The 22,655-nt window shown below is 32.3% G+C and overlaps 2 protein-coding genes across 2 annotated transcripts; both read left to right on the forward strand.

The window, feature by feature from the left end:
- The first annotated feature begins 6,733 nt into the window (after positions 1–6,733).
- Positions 6,734–8,321, forward strand: LOC106113386 (sucrose-6-phosphate hydrolase-like). The gene has a single exon (XM_013306115.1). It carries the CDS (start codon positions 6,790–6,792, stop codon positions 8,260–8,262), a length of 1,473 nt encoding a protein of 490 aa, XP_013161569.1. The 5' UTR covers positions 6,734–6,789; the 3' UTR covers positions 8,263–8,321.
- A 3,804-nt stretch (positions 8,322–12,125) lies between these two features.
- NGR-A9 (neuropeptide receptor A9) lies at positions 12,126–21,657 on the forward strand. Its single transcript, XM_013306151.1, has 12 exons — positions 12,126–12,408; positions 14,956–15,203; positions 15,694–15,808; positions 16,498–16,698; positions 17,142–17,324; positions 17,623–17,738; positions 18,217–18,342; positions 18,647–18,718; positions 19,075–19,247; positions 20,043–20,149; positions 20,426–20,563; positions 21,010–21,657. The coding sequence occupies exons 2-11, from the start codon at positions 14,961–14,963 to the stop codon at positions 20,458–20,460; spliced, it is 1,371 nt and encodes a 456-aa protein (XP_013161605.1). The 5' UTR covers positions 12,126–12,408; positions 14,956–14,960; the 3' UTR covers positions 20,461–20,563; positions 21,010–21,657.
- The last annotated feature ends 998 nt before the right edge of the window (positions 21,658–22,655 follow it).

The raw sequence follows: 22,655 nt of genomic DNA on the forward strand, positions 1-22,655 counted from the left end.
GTAAATCTAAGATTTTAGTATTTTATAATAAAATTCTTATAATATAATTTAAATGATTGGAATGGACAGGTTGAGAACGACCTGAGAAATGACTCAGAATTTGGAAGCAGACAGTAAACAAAGGATTGTAGTCGACTGAGGCCCGCTTTACCTAACTAGTTAATTTGATAGTCTTGATATTCATTAAAAAAGGCTCTTCTTCCACTAGACAAAATATATAATATGTCGTGTATATTGCTATTTATTTGGTGACTATGACATACAGGTTTCAGCTCGTATTCCGTGTTCTATTACTGACAGAATACATAATAGGAGGTTTGCCATACATTTAATATTACTATTTACATAACTAACATGTGTTGTAGATTTAGTGTACTTGAACGCGTGACAAGAGGCTTTAGTTTTGTCTCTGTGCCACAAAACATAAACCTACACTATAGTCGTCAAAACAGCGTTGCGTATTTGAAGATGTATGAAGAGATTTGACTATGTGTAAGTTTCTACCATCGTTGCATTAAAAGGCATTCTATGGAACACAATCTCGCTTCTAAAAAGCAACAAACATTATTTAATAAAATTAAATCTTCAAACTTTAAAATGGATCAAGACGTTTATGCTACAAACGTACAAAGTATTCTTCGCTTCTATCTAAAGCCGAAATTAATTTAACAAAGGCACTTCAAATTACATACATACTTTTAAAAACATTTTGGAGTTTTCAAGTTTTAACGTAATAGCAGTTTAATTGTGGGTACGGTATAAAACATTTATAATTAATAAATCGGGCGAATAGTAAATCCAGTGATGGATATGCGTCGTTACGAAGCGGACCGCAGCAGACCGCAGGTATGACGAGACGGTTTCGAGCTACGTGACACATGACGCAGAGTTATAGGGATGAACGTTAATTTGATACGTTCCCTTTTAATTGCGACCGTAGATTTAGACTGTGGTGTATTTATATTAGTTATAATATTGTAGTCTCTATTTTATCAAATACTAGCTGTCGCCCGCGACTCCGTCCGCGTGTATATATATTTCAAAATCGTATAATAACAATATTTTACAACAGAAAAATATTTCAATCAAAAAAATATTTATTTAATTTCAAGATGTGACTCTACTTTATCACAATTTTATTTTTCAAGTACGTTAGATATAAAAGCGGAAATTGAATTCCATCACGGATGGACTCGCTGAAATCTTGCGGAAAAATGTACAGATATTTCCTAATATTCTATTGGTAATATAATAAAAGAGAAGAAAATAATTTTTCATTTTTGTCAACTTTAGGACCAAACCCAAAACAAGGAGTTTTCTCTCCGAATGATGTTCAATTTTTCAAATAAAAAAGTAATTCACATTTTTGTACATTTTATTTTATTTACTGCAAATAAAGTTATGAAGAAAATTTAAAGTTATTCTTCTAGGATTATATTGTTATGTTTCGAAAAATGGAGCACTTATATTATTTTCATATTATTATAGCACTTATCATGTTGAAAGAAAGTTTACGTCAAAGATAAACGACTTTATAACCGAGGTATATTCTCAATGCACTAAGGCTTTCGTCAGATATATTTGTCTATGACTCTGTTTTACAAAGATAATGTAAAGAATGGCAATACTATCACTGCAGTCAAAATACACAGTCACATTGCTTATTTTTACCAGACTGACAAAGAGAATCATGTTTTTACCCGACAGACAAAGTATATGTGTGGGTATACATGAAAATTCCATTCTAAAAAAATTGCGACTACACTTTTTTATTTCTATCTTTTTTAAGTATGTTATAATATAAAAAAAGTGTTCAAATAAAATAATACTGTGGGAGTCACAGCCGGAGAATACTTTTTCAAATAAATCATAGTCTTCTTTAACTCATTTATTCCTTTTAGAATTGTAAACAACAACTTTTTCAAAAACACCGCTGTTACATTGTCTTTTCCATTACCCGAATGCCAGAAAAACATGGCCGTCATTCAGACGAGCAATTACAATACTTTTAATTTACAATAACGAAATACCGTCAGATAATTAACATGATAAGTTGAATAATTCTATTTTATATTTGAGAATCAAATATTTAAATAATCTTTTGCATGGTAATACAAATGATTAATGTTGTTATATTAAATAAACAAAAGTGTTATTGACTTATAGCATAGACTAAATAACGTTTTAGGTTAAGGAATTACAGAATATATGAAATGGCTTACAATACATTGTTTAGTTTTTATTAAAAATAAATAAAACTCTGTTTTGAAACGGCAGGCAATAGATGGCGCTATAATACCGCTATTTCGTCTATTACAACAATAGTCAATCGTTTTTTTTGGTATTTAAAATTAAGGTTGGATTACGTATATAGTCAACAATAAAAATAATTTTTACTTAACTTGTTTATTAATGTGTATAATTTATTAAACCTTTCATTTTCAATTGGTTGTATTCACATATTTTATTTAACACTTCTGGCGTGGATAAGTGGTTCTTACACAGATTGGACCCCAAAGCAATCACGCAGAAGTGGCCGTCGTCGCTCAGAAATACAGAATGCTTTAATAGCATTGTATTCATCGCTGCCAATCTAAAAATAATTTATTAGATTAAGTGCTATTGAGTCTGATCACTTTAAGAAATTAATGTTTTATTTATAACTTTTTATATTTCAATATTTGCTAAAAAATTGTTGGGTGTTTAAAAATATATTTATTGTTATAAAATAAATATTTAAAATTATTAAAAATTAAAAATAACATTTAATAAAGTATTTAATAAAAAATTTAAATTTCAATTATTTAGATTATTTGTTCAGATTTTTATCATTTCGTTGGAAAAGATTCAGATCTGATCTACCATATTTTTTATGCAATTGTATAGAATACAATTTTATATCTTATTCATGTGAAAGCGCGTGCCAACATTCGATAATCGGTATTCCACTTCAAGAAGAAGAATAACTTATCCACAATATTAATACTTTATTCTATACAAATATTAACTTTATTCACGTAAGCGAAAGATGATCGTTGAGACGTGTTTGTCGGGGAGAAGAAACCCCTGGGACAGGGTTGCCAACGACGCGAAGAAGGGGTGGGTGTACACAAGCTTTGTCGTGGCTACACCGATATGCAGCGCAGATGAGGAACTGAAGTTTTGCGAAGCGAAAACTTCACTTGTTTCAAATTATGTTTTCAAGTGAAACGTTTCCAAGAAAATTATTTAAGGCAAAGATGATGAATTTCTATTGCATATTTTATATATTTATTTAATAGTACAATGTGGCAAACGAGTAATCGGGCATCTCAATTCAAAATAGTACCGATGTCCCTTCACATTATTTTTAAAGTGTTGCTACAAAAGTCTTTGTCAGTCAAGTTCTGCCATCGAACATCAACCAATAAACAATATTTTATATACAGTTCTAAAATAAGTTCAATAGTAACATATGAAATTGCTTCAATGACTATTTCCTATTACTCCGGCTATTTGTGGATAAAACTGGAAAAGTTAACGCTCAAATCGAATCGATGTAACTTTTGCTCTGTGAATTTTTGTTTGAGTGAGTTAAGGAATAAACGGAATTTATTCCATGCCTCAGGGAAAATAAAAACTGTGCAAAAAGAAACCAACTTTGTCAGTATATTTTGAAGGAAAGAATCCCTTTTTACTTTTGTATACTATACAAATCATAGCAAAGGGTATCTGAGGCGCATAAATCAAAAGTTTAATCTTTTTGTTGCGCGTTATATTTTGCAGGCGACCTTTTGCTACGCATGAATGGTTTTATTTGCAAAATAATGATTAATTATTACATTTTATTACAGTTACAGCGACGTATGGGTTACCTTATGTAGAATTATTTTATAATATTAACATATGAGTAGATTATTTGAAAATAACTGATATGTTATGTAGTCACTTTAACTAAGTTTTAAGCATATGGTTGGACAACAGACAATTAATAGGTTTCGGACCGACGACTATGTGTGTGGATGTCCGTAAATAAATAAAATGTGTGGTTATTTTATTCTCCAGGCTTACTAGCCGTAACAACTTAACATCAAAGTAGAATCCTTATCTTCTTCACAAAGTAATAAGATAACGAAGATCTTCAAAGTTTACGATAGGAGAGGAAAGTTGTTACCATTAATATTTAGGTAAAACACGTTTAGTTGCTGAGACATTAAATATAGACGAACCTGGATAAGCGAGTGTCCAAGGGCCACAATTTTATCCCACTTGTAGAGGTTTCTCTCTAACACGAATTTCATGCTTACGGAAGTCGTCCTTCAGGACCGAATAGTAACTCTCGCGCATAGAAGTTTTTCGCTTATCGAGTTCTTACTTATCCAGGTTCGACTCTACATACATTTATAGAGTAATATAAAAGTAATAATAACTCGACGTTTGTTACGATTAGATTTAATCTGACACAATTTAACGTAAATCGAGTTAATAAATAAAAAAAAAAAAAATTGGGACTTTTTATACTTAACCCCCTCAGCGGCAAACCCTAAGTGACCGTAAAAAAAACATTTTTTTTTGTTGGGCTGTGCTCAAATACAAAAATGTGTATACTTTTGAATACACAGCGTTCTAGACACTGTGACAAAAATATAAACATGGCGCTCAAGGTGTTAAAACAGTACCAATGTTGTTAAAGAAGTAGAGTAAATTCTGTACAATATTATGTAACACATGAATTCCTCGTTTGCTTGTAGTCGTCTGCTGCTGGTTGTACACTCAATGTGCTAATTAAAGCTTTGTAACTATCACGTACATGTACGATAGAATCGTATAAATGCATGAAGTAACAGCATTTCAAATGTAAATTAAGTTGTTTGATAACTAAGTAGAATTTCTTAGTTTATTTATCTTTGTAAATTTATATGTAAATGTAATTTTGAAGCGAATAGCTTAATGGGTTGAGGTTACGGATTACCTGTCTAGTGGTTGTTGGTTCGAATCTTGTGCTTTGATTTTATTAATGTATTAGCTATCGCCCGCGACTCCGTCCGCGTAAGTTAACTTAATGCATAGCCTGTGTGTTCTTTCAGACTATGTTCTACATCCACACCAAATTTCGTCAAGATCCATTGAGCCGTTACGGAGATACCTTCAAACAAACATCCATCCAACCAACCACTTTCCTTAAGGCCCTGTCACGTGACCTTGCACACTTGTAAACGAATTTAAATCAGACGACTACGTATTAAGATTCATTATTATATTAATGATCATTCTAAAAAGACCGTTTTCACTAGTCTTATTCTAGGAAATGTATGTATGAATATGAACTGAGTCAATTCCGATTGTTTGTTTACAATTAGGCGTCATGTTTGCAAGATTGTGATTATAATAAGTGCATTTTTAAAGTAAATATTATAATATTTTTAAATTTATTTTATACTATTTCAAACCTAAATCTGTTAACCTGCAACTTATTCAGACCGCGTATAAATAAAGAACATTTCGTAATTTGAGGGGCAATATTTGTTTCGCGGCTCGGTGTCATTGTCCGCCCGAGTCTCGCGATAAAGAGATGACGAAAGAAAAGCTAAATCACACAGTCCACACAATCTGTTCGTATCTTGTGCTTTAATAATAAAATAATTCGTGTTCGATTTAATATGAAGTCATTCATAGAAACCCTTAGGTGAGTTGAAATTTATTTATTATTTTAGAATTAACAATCGAAGTATACTATTTAGTACATCGAATGACGTCACAGTGCAACAGACGAGATGTGATGTTATTAGCCTATGACGGTCATTACGACTGCCGAAACACACGATACATGCTGTGGTCTCTGTCTTTCTCACTAAAAAACAGAGATGACAATGTTTTTGTTTAGTTGTAGTTGTTAGTTGTAAAAAAATGCAATTGGTGGCTCAAAAAACAATAAATCAATTTCATTATAATTTTAATTTATTTGTTCCATTTCTATTTCAGATCACTGATGTTTTGCTGCGTGAATAAAAAAATAACAAAAACGGATCGCAAAAGGTTGGTTCATTGTTTTTGAACTTTTGGATTATGACAGCTAAATGTTAGGTAGACTACAGACGATTTTCGTCATATAGATCTAATAAATGTAAAAAATAATAAAGATAGAAGATATTTTTAATAACCTACAGAAATTATTTGAAATTCTTTTGAAAAATATATATCATGAATGATTACCTTACTTTTAAAAATTTTAATTTTAATATTCTGTTCTTGGCCAGCGTGGTTGACTATGGCCTAATCACACTTAACTTAGGGTAGGCTCCTCCTAGGACGTATTGTGAGCTGATGATGATGATGATTCTGTTTCTTGATTTTAGAACGCATATCAAGTACCTAAATCTTAAGATTTTTATTCAAGCAATGGCAAGACCACATAACTTTTCTGACTTACCATAGTTAGTACTTAGGTCTTAATATTTGCCATTCCTTATACTTCAGTTAACATTTAACTTTTTTATAATATTAAATACAAATTTCATTTCGAAAACACTAGCATGACATTTTCATCATAATTTAATTTCTGCTTTACAGGAAATTGCTATATTTGTATAGCATTAAAGTCAACACGTATAATTTGAATGATAATATCCAACACTTGTTTACACGACAAAATGTATTCCATTATACTTTTATAAAGAAAACCGTAGCAAAGTACATAGCGTTTTAAGAACAATAGTAAGAGACATGACATCTAGACTATATAAAAGAATACGCGAGTTGAAGTAATCTGTGACAAAATATATTCGCCTGCTGCTCGAGTGCAGCGTGAAAATGTTAGGAACAAAGATTTTCATATTTATTCTGCTTTGTTACAGAGTTACCGCGGAAGTCAACGATAGATACTATCCACGCTACCACTTGGCCCCGCCGTATGGATGGATGAACGATCCCAATGGTTTTAGTGAGTACAAAAATGAGTACCATCTATTTTATCAATTCAACCCGAATAGCAGTTATGAACCTGGTATAGCGCACTGGGGTCATGCCAAAAGTAAAGACCTTTTTAGTTGGGAACATCTACCTATTGCAATGTACCCAGATCAGTGGTATGATAAAGGTGGTGTATTTTCTGGAAGTGCTATAGTTGAGGATGGAAAACTGTATCTTTATTATACCGGCAATGTTAATAAACCCGAGGAATATCCTGATCATGAACAGCACCAAATACTTGCTATAAGTACAAATGGAATAAATGTCACGAAACAAGTGATTAATCCAATTATCAATGGCTCTGAATATCAGCCAGATTTTCGAGATCCAAAGGTATGGAAGCGTGGGAATATGTACTATATGGTGTTAGGAAACTCTTTTCAGGATAGCGAGACCAATAGTACTTTAGGGCGTGCACTTCTCTACACTTCTAAGGATAAAGTCAATTGGAACTTCGCCTCAATTTTGGATGAATCTGATGGATCTCTGGGATACATGTGGGAATGTCCAGATTTCTTTGAACTAAATGGTCGTTTCGTTCTATTATTTTCTCCCCAAGGAATACAGCCATCTGGATATAAGTATAGGAACTTATATCAGACTGGTTATATTGTCGGAAATTTTGATTATCAGACTAATATATTTACACCCATAACTGAATTTGTTGAATTGGATTATGGCCACGATTTCTATGCTACACAAACTATTCTAGACAAAGCAAAACGTAGAATAGTAATTGCTTGGATGGATATGTGGAACCAGAACTATATAGAAGCGGAGGATGGTTTTACTGGTCAAATGACAATTCCGAGAGTACTATCACTTGACAAATACAACCGTCTTATTCAAAGACCAGTAAACGAAATTGAATCGATCAGAAGACGTCAAACACGTCACCAAGGAAGTGCACGAGCCGGTGCTGTTATCAGGCTAAGAGATAAAGCTGGAGAAATTCATATCACAACATCGGCAACTAAAGATTTAGATATATTGATCCAATCATCAAATGAATCAAGCACAGTTATAATCAGTTACAACTACAAAAGAGGTCTAGTGACTTTAAATCGTGGAGGCAAAGATGGCGTCCGTCGTGCTAAATGGAGACCAAGTGATAAATTACATTTGAAAGCATATATTGATGCTAGCTCGATCGAATTATTCTTCGGTAATGGTGAACTTACATTTTCTAGTAGATTCTTCCCTACGGGAGCAATAAAGGTACGGATAGGAGATTCAAGTGACGTCGAGTCATTGACTATCTTTGACTTACAACGTACAATTGATGCCCGTTACGAACTAGAATCCGAAGATTAATCTATCGCAGTGTTGATTTTAGATCTTGTCTAAATTATGTAATAAAATATATTATGCAAAGCAAATTAATTTGTAATTTTATTTAAACTTTTCCATTCAAAAATCTTAGTTAAGTAAGTAATTTTATTAGGAAAGAGGTAGTAGATGAAGAAGAGATAAAGACTATCATAATGTAATGTTTCAAACCAAACTTAGCTGTTCAAATTTACATTACACCTTATGGTTGAGATAAAAGGAAAGTAATTAATGTTGCCATCGCGGCTGGGAAATTAAGTGATACCATTACCTAGGTATTGAATTATGTTGAAGTATGAAGGACACATATCGAAAAAGTGCACATAAGATAAATGTGGCACTGGGCACTGGCACATACATTTCTAAACGTTTATCTTACTAAAGTGACTTCATTGAAATTTGCATCAACACTTTAGCTATTGTGTTTAAATTGACGCAAATGTATTTTTAATATCTTAAGTATATTCTATGCTATTTTTCATAAAGAATGAGCCACTTAAACAGTAATAAGCGTTGGACTATTATTATCATTTCCGTAATACGGCTCTATCTAAACTTTGTATCAACTATGATAAAAACATCTATCTAAATTGCTTCGCGTAATGCTTTGAGAACACAATAAATATTATAACGAACAGTTTCTTAGTTGTGTGCTGTCTTAAGATTTTTATTTAAACATATTTTCAGTTTTCACCTACGCATTTCACGTTTCGGAAAAGTTCTTTCCTTTTTTCTGTACATTTGGTCGTTTAAAGGTAGACAACATTACATTTGATTATTACTTTTGCCATATTATCGTTCAATGAAAAAAAAAACTTTCATTGTTATGAAATTTCATGGTTTAATTGTACTGTCGGGTAATCTGGCAGTAATCCAACTTAATAGTGATAGTCGCTTGAATGTTTCGCACGTATTAAGACGATGACCAGTAGAACGAATTGCCTATATGTGTGAATGAAAAAGTGCATTTTAATTTAATGTTATCACTTAGGCCTAACCCATTGGTTATTTAATAAGAAGGAGCGCAGTTTGTTTATTTGCAAGAAGGCAATTTTCTGTTAGTCGAACACCGCGAAGGGTCCTGACTGTACATGTACATACAGGTAAATTTTTGTGTTCCAATTTTGTCGTAAAAATAAAAACACACTGTATTGTCGCATAATTATTTTTTTTTGAGCCAGTTTTTACTGGTATATTAGTCAATCTGAGGTAATATAAAATATGGACCCTTTTCTAACTATGGCGGCTCATACGCATAATAGAAACATTAATTTAGTTCAGTTCAGTTTATTCACAAAAGGTATCAAAAGCTTAGATAAATTGCGCTAAGCTATTATTACATTTGACTTGTTTTTTTAATTTTATTGTAATATTTGACTGTTATTAAAGTTTAATTTTGGTTGCTATAACAACTAAATTATAAGCATTATTGCCAAAAATATATGAGTTTATGTTCATAATTTGGCCCGCGACTTTTTCCGTGTGACCCTAAAAGACCTGAGATGCGTATAGCCAATATTCCAGACTGTATTCTGTCTTCCAAATGTTATTCAGATCCGCTCAGCCGATAACAAACATTCATCATTAGTAAAATTGCTTTCCCAAATCAAAGAAATTCATTATATCTTATTTAGAGATCGTTCAACGTCGTCAATTATTTTTATTGATAGTCAAAAATTATGATTTAATGTAGTTATATTGTTTGGATGGCTAATCTACACATCTTCTACATATTTAACCTTGACTTTAAACTTAAAAAAACATCTGTGATACAACAAATTAATATGTTACCATACTTGTTTTTACACTGTGAAAACCCACGCTATGACAATAATATTTACACTTTATCGCTTCCTGATTGTGCAAATAGCTATTACAAGAGGAAAGAGATTGTTTAAATTATAAACAACATTCATATTATGTTAATATTATTAGAACAAATATGTATTATTAACCATTTCAAAAGGAATTCGTGACGAAGTACACATAAGGCAGTAAGCGTATTATCCAATTGCTTTATTGTTGCCGAATTAATTTTTTTTTTATATCACAAAGTGGCAAACGAGCGAGCGGCCACCTGAAATCGCTGAAATAGCGAAGTGATCGTTGCCCATAGACATACGCAATTGTATATGCGTTGCCTACCTTTAATCGACGGAGGAGAGGATGCACAGAAAGAAAATATTTTCCCTTTCCATGCATCCTCTCATCCGGAAAGTCCTCTTTCACTTCCCATCCTTTCCTTCTAAGAAATATGACGGGAAGGGAAAGAGGATAATTTTGGCCTCCGGGACGCACACTCATCAGACGAAACGCGGAATAGCTTCCACTTCACGCCTGTCTTCTGTGTGGTCGTGGTAACAAAATGTTATTTATCGTGACATTATACTTTCATAAAACTTCCATTAAAAGACTAGCTAATGTTCTCGACTACGCCCGCTTACGTAAAATATCTATGGAAAATATTTTGCTGAAATTACTAATAATTACTATAAGTGAAATCGTTCTCTTTTTTTTCAAAGACGTTGTTTTGTGATTTAATTTTTACGTTCCCGACTTTTTGAAATTGCAACAAATATTTATTTAGTATTTAAATTTCTTATCGTAAATTAGAAAACAATATTTTATTGCTATAAATATGAAATGAATGTAGATCATATAGCAGCGCCAAGTTAGTTTATTTTTTACCATGTAATTTTGCTTTAGACTGTACTGTTTACTTATTTATACCGTAGGGTAGCACCTAAACAAACGTTACTAGTCAAAGAAATGTGTGTTGTAACATAAATAAATATACGAAAAGAACAAATTAATAACGTTTTAAATACGAAATTTTCGATGAATGGATGGATATTTATTAGAAGTTATCTCAAGAACGGAGCAACGGATCTTGATCAAATTTAGTACAGATGTAGAACATGGTCTGGTGGAACAGATAGGCTAATAATTTTTTTTATTCGACAGCTAGAAATAAAAATAAAACTTAGTTAAGTGAAACAACAATACCGACTCTTGTAACTATGATAACCAACAATGTTACATTTCAAAATACATATACAAATAAATAGAGACTTGGAAATAAACGTCTCCGACATATTCGTTTCGTTAACCGAAGAATGCATCTAGTAACAACATACAATAGCATATTTTCAACAAACGCCCACACACTTCATGGATAACTTAATTTAACGTTGAATAGTTCTACTCCATTTTATAAAGCGCCGGTGGGACAACGATACTCTTACGGAACACCTACTCAAAAAGCCAGTAACTACTTTCAAAGTAAATAAATTTATTATAGCGAACGATAGATCGACACTTAGACTTGTTACAGGTTTCCGCCATGTACCAATAAGATTAATCACTTAATAGTAAATTAAATCTTACTAATATTATAAATGAGAAAGTATAGATGGTTGGATGGCTGTTAGAATGTCCCTTCAGAATCGCATGACGGATTTCTTTGTAGGCATAGATGTAGAACATAGTCAGGAACAATACATGGGCTACTTATGTTTTTTTTAACTCTATGCGAACGAGATCGCGGGCAAAAGCTAGTGCATGCTAAGTAAATAAAATAATTAATTTTCATTCCGTGATTAAATGGAAAATGACATTTAATAATATGAAAAAAGCCATAGTAAAGTCTATACAATTCACATCATTAGTATTTTTGATCTTAAACAGCTTTATTTTTTCTTGAAAAATGTAGTATTTGCGCATGCGTTAGCTCGCTTTTAAATCTCATCTGGTTTAGTCATAGTTGTTTAAAAGCTCTCTCGGTCCCGACGCTTCCCCTCATCGCTCCCAAGTTCAGTGTTGCTCGAAATCCGTGCAAGTTCCGTTGTTTGAAAATAAAGTGTCGTGTAAAACGTTTTGCTTTAAATTGCCTTTTAAGTTTGCAAACAATTTCGTTAATATATTTTTTTTATTAACGTTTAATATAGTGCTAAATTTGTTTCTTAGCTTTAATTCATTTATTAGTTGTAAATATCAGTGTCGTGAGTGTAAAACTATTAAAAACTATTAATAGTGTAGTGTAGTGTACTGTTAGAAAATACGATAATGCTAATATGGTTAAGATTCATTGTAACTTAGACATAAGTTTTTATAACTTAATATAATCTAAAGGTAAGTTCAGAAAATATCTTCTTATCAATATTTTAATACACTTATATATTACTTTAATTTTTAAATAAAACATTTATATAATTATGATTTTAGTTGAGAATAAATAGATGATTTTTTTTTATTTATTTGTCGCCCACGACTGTGTCCGCGCGGAATTTAATACTTAATTAGTAGCCTATGTGTTCTTCCAAACTATGTTCTACATCTATGCCAAAATTTCGACTCGATCCGTTCAGCCGTTCTGGAGATACCGTCAAATAAACATCTATCCATCCATCCACACATTGGCATTTATAATATTATGTCGTAATCCGTAAGGTAAATGCAAAATAGAAAATAAATTAAATATTATTTAGATAGGTTTATCTTTGTACGTATCTTTAAATTAGTAGGATTTTAGAATTCTTATAATATACCAAGAAATTTAAATTTAAATTTTACATACTTGGATGGAACTTCTGTTTAACAAAGCGGAATCCACTTCCATTAGCGTTGGTGTGGATTGCGGACGACGTGGGCGGCGTTGTCCTTTACTTATACATTAGCGTGTGTAAACTGGTGATAAACTTAATTTCCTAGAATCCGTACTGCTAATTTATATAATGTAAAATTATCCCATCATTGTCCAGTTTAAAATAAAAAAGTGATCGAATATTCTATTTTCTTTCTTCTCTTGTTCAGATGTCGGTTTATAAAAAGATGACGTGGTTCTGTTCGACCGACATACCATGATTTTAGAGAAGACAAAACTGATCTAGAAGTACAGTATTGTTCTTCGTTTCTTCCAATAAAAGAGGAAAAAAGACTCGACCAACTTAATGCACCTAATTTGCAATTTTTTTTTTATAACAAGTGGTGGGAAACGAGCGAGCGGCCGCCTGAAGTCGCTGAAATTGAGACCGTTGCCTATGGACATACGCAATTGCATATGCCTTGCCTACCTTTAATAGACGGAGGAGAGAATGCACAGAAAGAAAATATTTTCCCTTCCCATGCATAACTTAATCCGGAAAGTTCACTTTCACTCCCCATTACTTCCTCATAAGAAAATTGGTGGGAAGGGAAAGAGGTCTAAAATTAGGCTACGTTTTCTTGTTTTTTTCATGCGACGTTTTCAGTTTTCAACGAAGCAAAATGTTTATTTAGAGTTAAATTGCTTACATAATACGCTCTGTGAGTTGAATGAATTCCATCATCAGAAATGCAATTTCAAACGTTGTTCTTGCTCTGATAATGAAACAAGTTTTCAGAACAAGTAAAACTTTATGTATCAGTTTAACGAATTTCACAACCAAAATATTCGCAGCAATTATTTTTGTAAAACTTTGACATCATTAACGTGATATGCGATTTAATGTTGCCTATATCTGTAGTTTTAGGTTATGTAAAGCCAAAGGATTATAATGGACGAAGTTTTTGTAATAGAAAGCAATCCGTGAGGCCCAAAATGTCAATTATTTCATTCCTGGCTTTTATAGACAAATTTCTTAGCTACCTATTATCCAAGTATCCACTTGAAGTATCCTTGATCATCCTGTACATTGAAAGATCAAAAGTCTGGGTTTTATTACGTTATGTATTTGGAGTATGTTTGGGGTTTCAGATAAAAAAATAGCCTGGTTACGAAACTATGGTTATTATAGATAAGTCGCTAAGTTGTTACTTGCTTCATAACCACTACTTCAATTACAAATTTAATTTTAAATTGTTAACATAAGAATAAAGAATACATTCTTTATTCCTGATAAATTGAAAAGGGAATAATTTTATAACAATATAAAACATATTAAATTTTCATGATTGCTTAAAACATATTAAGCTTTTATCAACAAAGGGATTTATTTGCGTATATCATTGAAATGTAAAATTTCAGAACGTAATATTACGTTAATACAATGTTATTACATTACCTTATAATAGAAAATAAACAAAGCAATATGTCAACAAATATAATAATTCTGCCTATTTCCGCATTTATTTGCCCTTCCTCTTTTTATCTTTGATTCTTTTAATAACGTTGTTAGGGAAAATATATATATATTTTTTCAATATTAAAAACTCCTAGAATCACAGAAAGATAATGTTTTTTCAATATTTATTTGTATTTCCGTAAGATTGTGACTGTTTTTGTCTCGTATGAATCGTAGTTTTAAAGTGTGAAACGAAGTCATTCGATTAGTACTCTTACCAGAGTATTGTCTTAGTAAGAACTGAAATATTACGTACAAAAATACACCACTTGTTTTTTTTTTTTTTATTTCATCCATCCATATCATCCTACTGAACGCTGCTGAACTTAGGTCTCCTCCATTCGGTTCTCTATAGTATGTTTGGATTTACTACAAACTAGTTGCCGCCCGCGACTCCGTCCAGAGGGATTAAAAAAACTTAGTAGCCTATGTGTTCTTCTAGACTATGGTCACATCGATGACGAATTTCAGCGAGATTTATGGAGCCAAGCTGCAGATACCTTCTAACTTATATCCATTTAAACATTCTAATTTATAATATTAGTAAGATTATTTTTAAACCAAAGTTATTTTATAGCAACCATGGAGAATCTGACGCTGACGTACAATGTCAGCTTGTTATTGGCGGGGAATCCATCTAGTGATACAACGATGGTATCGGTTCACAACAGTAGCGTGACAAGCAACGCGTATGAATGGCGTTTTGTACTGCCGCCGTATTTCATCATTTTCATGCTGTCGATATCTGGAAATTGTCTTGTTATTACAACATTAGCGAGCAATCGTCGAATGAGAACTGTCACTAATGTATATTTATTAAACTTGGTAAGTGTATATTTAATTGTTTGATGAAAGTACACTTTATTTGCCTAATGACATACAATATTGGAGACCTAGCACGAATAGTTGTGACAAACGCCATCGTATTGTCTCCGACACAATTTGTGTTAAATGTCCAGCTAAATCGGCGAAAATTACACCAAAAATAAGTATAAATATATAATAAAACTTACTTATAATGACAAAATTTACAGTATCACAGTATGGTAGTTTTCACTTATATACTTTAATTTATGATTCTTTCTAATCAATTGAGGCATTGTAATAACATAAAATACAAACAAGAGACTAGAACCGAGCAAATATTGCAACTTTTATTGTTGTCAGGCGACTTTGACTCTTATAAAAACTATGTTTTAAAAATCAATTTGTTTTGAATTGTTTACCTTACAGTGCAATGCAAACAACGACATCTATCTATTTATTTATAGATGGATTTTGCGCGCTATAAAATGATACGCTGTTTTTGTTTTAGGCAATTTCGGATTTTTTACTCGGCGTGTTTTGTTTACCTTTCACGTTGGTGGGACAGATTTACAGACGATTTCTATTCGGTGCAATTCTATGCAAATTAATTCCTTATTTGCAAGGTAAGCTATATCAGTTACGTACATACAGTTACATGTTTCGAATTGTTGGACAGTTATGCTGAAGCCGCATACAGGATGGGAACTAATCAGAATTGCGGTAGTGTATTAACGTCAAAAGCGACTGACTCGCAATTTCTGTGGCTAATAGTAAAGTACCATTGATATCACTGGGGAATATTATATGACTCTCATGCATACCTTCGAATCCAAAGCCGCGATAGTCCTTAATTATAAAATATCAGGTGCTCAAATCCATCCGTGTGGAATTAAAAGAAAATGTATAGTACGCTATCTGTTCTTCCAGATTATGTTCTATATGTTTGCCAAATGTTATCGAGATCTGTTGAGCCGTCCGACCTCTTTTGAGGTACATTCTAACAAACATTCATCCATCCATCCAAACATTTGCGTGTATTAATTTTAGTATTTTGTAAGATGTAAGATTTATACTTAAAAAAATTGTCACATAACTTTGTAACATTAGCTGCTCTTATTTTACAATATTATTTAGTTATTCGACTTAAAAGAGTATGGAACTGAAAAAGTGGATTATAATAATAACCACCATGTATGGAATATGACATTTCCCTACTTCGGCGTTGAATCGATGAGTCATAACCATAATTATTTTGTTCCCTTTTCATATGATTAATGTTGTTTTCTCTGCCATAAAATGTTAATGTTTTTAGCCGTATCAGTATCGGTGGACGTGTGGACATTAGTGGCTATATCTCTGGAGAGATATTTCGCTATTTGTAGGCCATTGAAATCGAGGAAATGGCAGACTCAATGTCACGCATACAAAATGATTGCAATGGTTTGGATGCTTTCACTTGTTCTGAATGCGCCGATATTAATCGTATCTACATTGCAACCTATGAGAGGAGACGGTAAGAATACTTGAGATTGAATACTCAATTAGAACGCCCGGTCGGATATTGGTATTCTATCTAATTAGATAGAACACTAGTCAATCATGTTGGTTTTGACGCGTGTTTAAATATACGAGTATGAAAAAGCACTTTTCATTTCGATAATATTGTTTCAATTACGTATAACCATAGTATAAATTAAATTTAACTTTAACGTCTATGGCTTACGGTATATTTTCGCTAAACAGATTGGTTTAATGTACATTACTGGGGTATATAGTATAGAGTAAATAAAGTAAATAAAATTTATTTATTTGTTTGTTTTTGCTTTTAATCAAATATTAGCATGTTCAGTGTTATTAAATTCATTGTTATTTTTCTAATTTGATATTTTTTGTAAATTTCGATCAAATAAATGAAGTTTTTTTTTAATTTACCTTAATACTCATTTACAATTTTAGCGTACAAATGCAGAGAGGTTTGGACCAGCTTAGAGTTGGAGAGAGCTTTCAATCTGGGTTTGGATGCCGCACTACTTTTGGTACCGTTCTTTATAATGTCGTTCGCGTATTGTTTGATCGTCACAAAGCTGTGGCGAGGAATGCGACATGAGATTCAACACAACTTCAACTGGCAAAAAACTCGTAAGCAAAATTATAAAAAATATTTTCGTAGTGTTCTATTGTGTATTTGTAAAAACTATGATATAAGGTAATAAACGAATTTTTAAGACTAACACAGATCTTTTAGATATGTTTTCTGGTAATTTTGGAACCTGAGACCTTCAGAGTCATAAAATTTACTTATGGTTTGTTCGTTTGTTGGTAATGTGTTATAAAAACAGAAAAAATGTTTATTTAAAACTGGGTAGCCTTTAAAATTAATTAAAATCCTGTTATAACTAATTAATAATGAAATTTATTAAAAACGTATTATGTTTAGTTACCAGAGAGGAATCTTGCAAAAGCAATCATTTACTCTCACGGACTTCAACCTTGAAGAGCAAAGAGAGAGACGTTTGCTACAGAGACACGTGGGGATCAAAGAGTATGACTAAGGTATAGACAATTTCATTATAAGCCACCTTCAAAATTTTAACTTTTAAGCAATAAGCAATTAGTTACGCTACTTCTCAATATATAATATATCCCATAGAGATTAGATTATTATGAGGTACAGACGCATCTGGATAAGCTAAAAACCTCTGCAAGAGTCCCTGATGGACGACCTCCATAACGAGAAACACGGGTGAGAGAGAAACCTCTATTAGCGAGAAAAATACTGCGTTCCTTTAGACTTTTGCGTATCCATGCACGAATGTATAGAATTATTATCAAAGATACGCTTAACGTTACGAATATCAATAGCTTTAGAGGAGCAGGCTCGTAAAAGAAAAAATAGGAATGTAGTAAAAATGATATAATATGGAACTTTGAATTTTTAGTTATTCGAAATGAAAAAAAAAAACATGATACCTTTGCATTTCTTTCCCGATTAAAATTGTTTTCTTTTAATATCCGTTTATTTCAATAACAGCAGGAAAACAACTATGAACTCGAAGCGGAAAAGAAGGAACCAACGTATTGCATGCATACAGACATTGAATTTCGACATGTGGTGCGTTCAACACATATTGATAAAAGTATTGAAGCTAAACGAAAGGTAAGATTTATTTTATAACCGTTGAAATCTATTGAAGTAAGATTTCTCTTAATACATAATGTTATCTCTTTCATTCCCTTTGACAAAAAGGGAGAGTATATTTTTTAACTTCGTTTCTGATGTACCTATGTAATCAAAAGCTAGTGTTTGTAGTGTGGCCATTTTTTAGAGAATCGTATATCCTATTTCCACACGTTATAAAAAATACAAACGCGCGCGACTCTCCAACTATATACACTTTCATATTTATTTTTTAAAACCTCAAATAATTTAGAAAAATATATCTGAAAATATTTTGTTGCAGGTTATTCGAATGTTATTCGTTATAATATTAGAGTTTTTCGTTTGTTGGACTCCATTGCATGTTATTAACACGGTAAGTCGACGATTACATTTCAATTTTAAAAAAGTCTTCTAAATCCTGAAAGTCATCAATTAAGATGAATTGCTAGAAATTTTGCAATGACACAACTGGAATTTATAAGCGTAAGAAATTTTAATGCTTTTGCTATTTAAAATAAAGTTTGTATATCACTTATTCAAGTTAAGGACTCGGGACAGTTGATCTAAGCAGAGCAGAAAATGTGTTATCAACGACGGACGATCTCTGGTTTCTTATTATACAATATATAAATATGTTGTAAGCTTCGTTTATTTTGTCTCTATCGTACTCCAAATGGATGACATATTGTTTAAAAATATTTTTTTCTTGTACACGATTGATCGTTTCAGATTTATTTATTCTATCCTGACAAATTGTATCAATACATTGGATCGAAAGGGATTGTGTTGCTGCAACTGCTGGCTTACTGCTCGTCTTGTTGCAATCCGATAACGTATTGCTTCATGAATAGAAAATTTAGACAGGCATTTATCAACTTATTGAAGAGTTGCAAGTTGTTCAAGTAAGTAACTTTTTGTACAACTTGAAAGAATTATTTAATTACTAATTTGCTACCGCAATTAAGGTCAGGTCTCCAATCCTAATAGTCGGACAGACCAGACAGTGCTTACCAGTATGACACTCTCGTTTGCCAAATGTAAAGCGTCTAACAAAAGCCGGACACCTTTAATTTTAGACGGACACGACAATCAAAAAGCCTACCTATGTCCGGCTTTATCCGGACGCCTAACAACGCTGACCGCACTTACAACGTTATTTGATTTAAAATTCAATTCCTTCTTTCTAGCTCTTTTTGCATAAATATATAATTTTTCATGCTACTTTATGCCAATTGCGTTGCAAATTATACTCGTCGAATCCCCGCACGATGTTTGTTTTAAATCGACCTATAATTTTTAGTAGTTGTTAGCCCGCAAGCGGGGACTCTCTGCCTGCTGTATAACGATCGAATTATTGACAATGAAAACACACACTGAAAATGTGTCCTAAATGATGTGCGACATCATAATGCGCTGTTGCGTCGTATTATCCTGATTAATCTTGAAATGGCGACGAGTTTAACTGTAATGCAAATTTCATGTCACTGAATAATTAAAACTTTGTCCACATGCGTAATGCGGTTTTGGGAGATTTTGTGGTCAAAACTTTATATTGATTGTTTATCTGTTTTGTAAACTTAGTTTAATAGTGAATGATTTCTTGCCAATTAAAATTTGTTCCTGTCTAGGTTCATTTTTTTATTAAAAGATAAATTCGGTGGTATACTCCAGCTTTCAAAATGGAATAAGTATTGCAGGCGCTGTTTCCCAGACAAGTCAGAGTCTGGTAAGCAGGCTACGCCGCCGCCGTCCAGCCAGGACGGTACTGCTTGCGTTGTAAGGGGCAGCCACACTGGACGCACAGGTATTCATTTTGTTGTAAAAGTAACATTTATTAATACTCTTAAACGCTAGGATATGGATTTATATCTTAAAATAGTGTTCTTACTAATAGTCACAAGCGGTGGTTTTGCGGTAACCCTGTTATTTTAACTTTATACTTGTCGCAGCCCTGAAGAGAGGGAAACTTGTTAATTGTTTTCTTATCAAGGTGTTTACGTTTACAACTACACCTTCTTAATACTGAGACGATTCTTAAATGGTTTAATTGGATCTTGCACTGAATATTTTGTTAATGTAGAGTTGGATGGACTGGAAGGAGAGGAGTGTGTTTAGCAGCGGTTCACACAGTGGCTCGCACAGCACGGCGTTGGGAAGCTGCGGCCTCCCCGCGCACCCCGCACTACCCGCGCCCGTCATCTCGCGGCCTGTCACGCAGGTTAGTATACATTACGACAGTCTGATTCCAGTACAGAAATGTATTGACGTCTCTCGCATTCTCTCTGTAAAAATAGAGACGATATGATACCTACAAGTCTTACGACAGTGAAATTTCACGGGTAATTGATTTATTCATTTGAATGTTGGAACTTTTACGTGTACGATATTCACAAAGTAATCAAGAAAATACGATGCTCTCTTGAATATGATGACTTATTATTCATGGCGAGTGTACCTTTCAATAAGACAGAGTTTTATATTCCATTATAAAACGCTGTCTTAAAAGGTGACTGAAGAAAAAAAGAAGAAATAATTTCTTACAAGCCAGCATCCAACATTTTCTTTTTAATTCATTTTTATTTATTGGCGATGAGAATGTATAACAGCTTTTATTTTCTTTGATATTAATTAACTGTAGTTAAAAATCAATCTATCGATTGCCAGGTCATAGAGACGGGAGAAGAAGGCAGCCAATTCCTGTACCGCATCACTTGGCCCAGAACCGCTCAAGCCAAAGGCAATGTGCCCGCACAGCCACTTTATGAATAAACTTTGACAGTGTTTATAACTCGAACGCAGTAGTGATTTTAAATGAACGCGTTTATTCGTTTTCGTGAATTTACATTGGTGATTAACTAAAATGCTCAAAAACTAATCTAAGTGTAGTGTTTTTATAATATTTCTAAGTGTTTGTTTTTCTAAGTAAGTGACAATACGGTTAAAAGCATATATCTTTCAATTTCTTCGGAGGTATGTGCAGGTTACATCACGATGTTTACCTTCACTGTAAGAACGTTGGGAACATATGAAATTCGAAATTCGAAGTACACGTTGGTACATATCCGGGATCAAACCTGGATGATTTAGATTATGTTCCGGTCAGTTTGTTAACAGCTGCACCACCGACGACTCTGTAAATATTTATGTACATGTAAAATAAATTGTAAGTTATATAATTTAGTGTATATAAGATACCAAAAAGAACTTTGTATATTTCGTGTGTCTCTTTAATATAATCCATTAAAATCATTATAAACCTTATCACCATCTCAAAGGCCGGCAACGCATCTGCGGTTCCTCTGGTATTGCTGATGTCCATGGGCGTCGTTGAACACCTCGGTGTTCCCGCTGCTCGTTTGCCCCTTTCTGTTATTAAAAAAAATGTGTTCCTTAATTATTATTCAAAAATTGTCATTTAATTATTATTGAGATGTATTATTTTAATAAAAAATTATTATTAAAATTATTTAATGAGCTTTAGCAGTTGTACCTGATAATACAAAAATGTGTTATTTAAAAAAAAAATCTTTTTAATCATATACTTTATTATATTTGATTCTCTTAGATAATATTAAGGATTTCTAATTTGTATACGAAGAATTAAAAAATGTATAAAATACATGTAACACATGTAATTAAATGTAATTAAATGTATGTAATAAAACAAGCACGAAGATGTCACTTTTGAAGGTTTATGTCACTGATTTTCCGTTACCAAAATTTGCACTAATTTATTAAGAACGATTTTTTTTTTCTAAATGTGTGAAGCTGACGTTAGAACAATATCTTGTAAATTCCCAAATCTCTAATTCTAATTGTTCAAAAAAAATTAGATGGAAAATTTTAATATGACAAAAGATTTAAGTATTGAAAAACATGTTTGATCGATTTTTAAATTTATTTATATACTGTTTGTAACTAAGAACGTATAAATGAAAATATTGATGTTATAAATGTGAATGTAATTTATTAATAAAAAAAAATGAATAAAATAAACGTATTCAATTCGAAAAATTTGATATTTTTATTACATTTATCATCCATTAACTACTGCTTTCTTATAAGTAACCAATTAGTTTGGAAAACAGCTATCATTTTCGGCACCACTTTTTTTAAAATGTTGACATATCGATATGTTATTTTGTAGATACACACATAAATGCAAAATAAAACGTATAATGTGGTACCGACCTTATCAGTAGAGGAGTTTTGAATGTAAGGCCACTTATATGGTCCTCAATATGGACAAAATAAGAACACTTATCTTTTTGTAATTCAATATCATATTGGAACAAAAGAAGTATACGATC

This window comes from Papilio xuthus, unplaced genomic scaffold (genome assembly GCF_000836235.2).
Source record: "Papilio xuthus unplaced genomic scaffold, Pxut_1.1 DF828258.1, whole genome shotgun sequence".
NCBI classification, from domain to species: domain Eukaryota; kingdom Metazoa; phylum Arthropoda; class Insecta; order Lepidoptera; family Papilionidae; genus Papilio; species Papilio xuthus.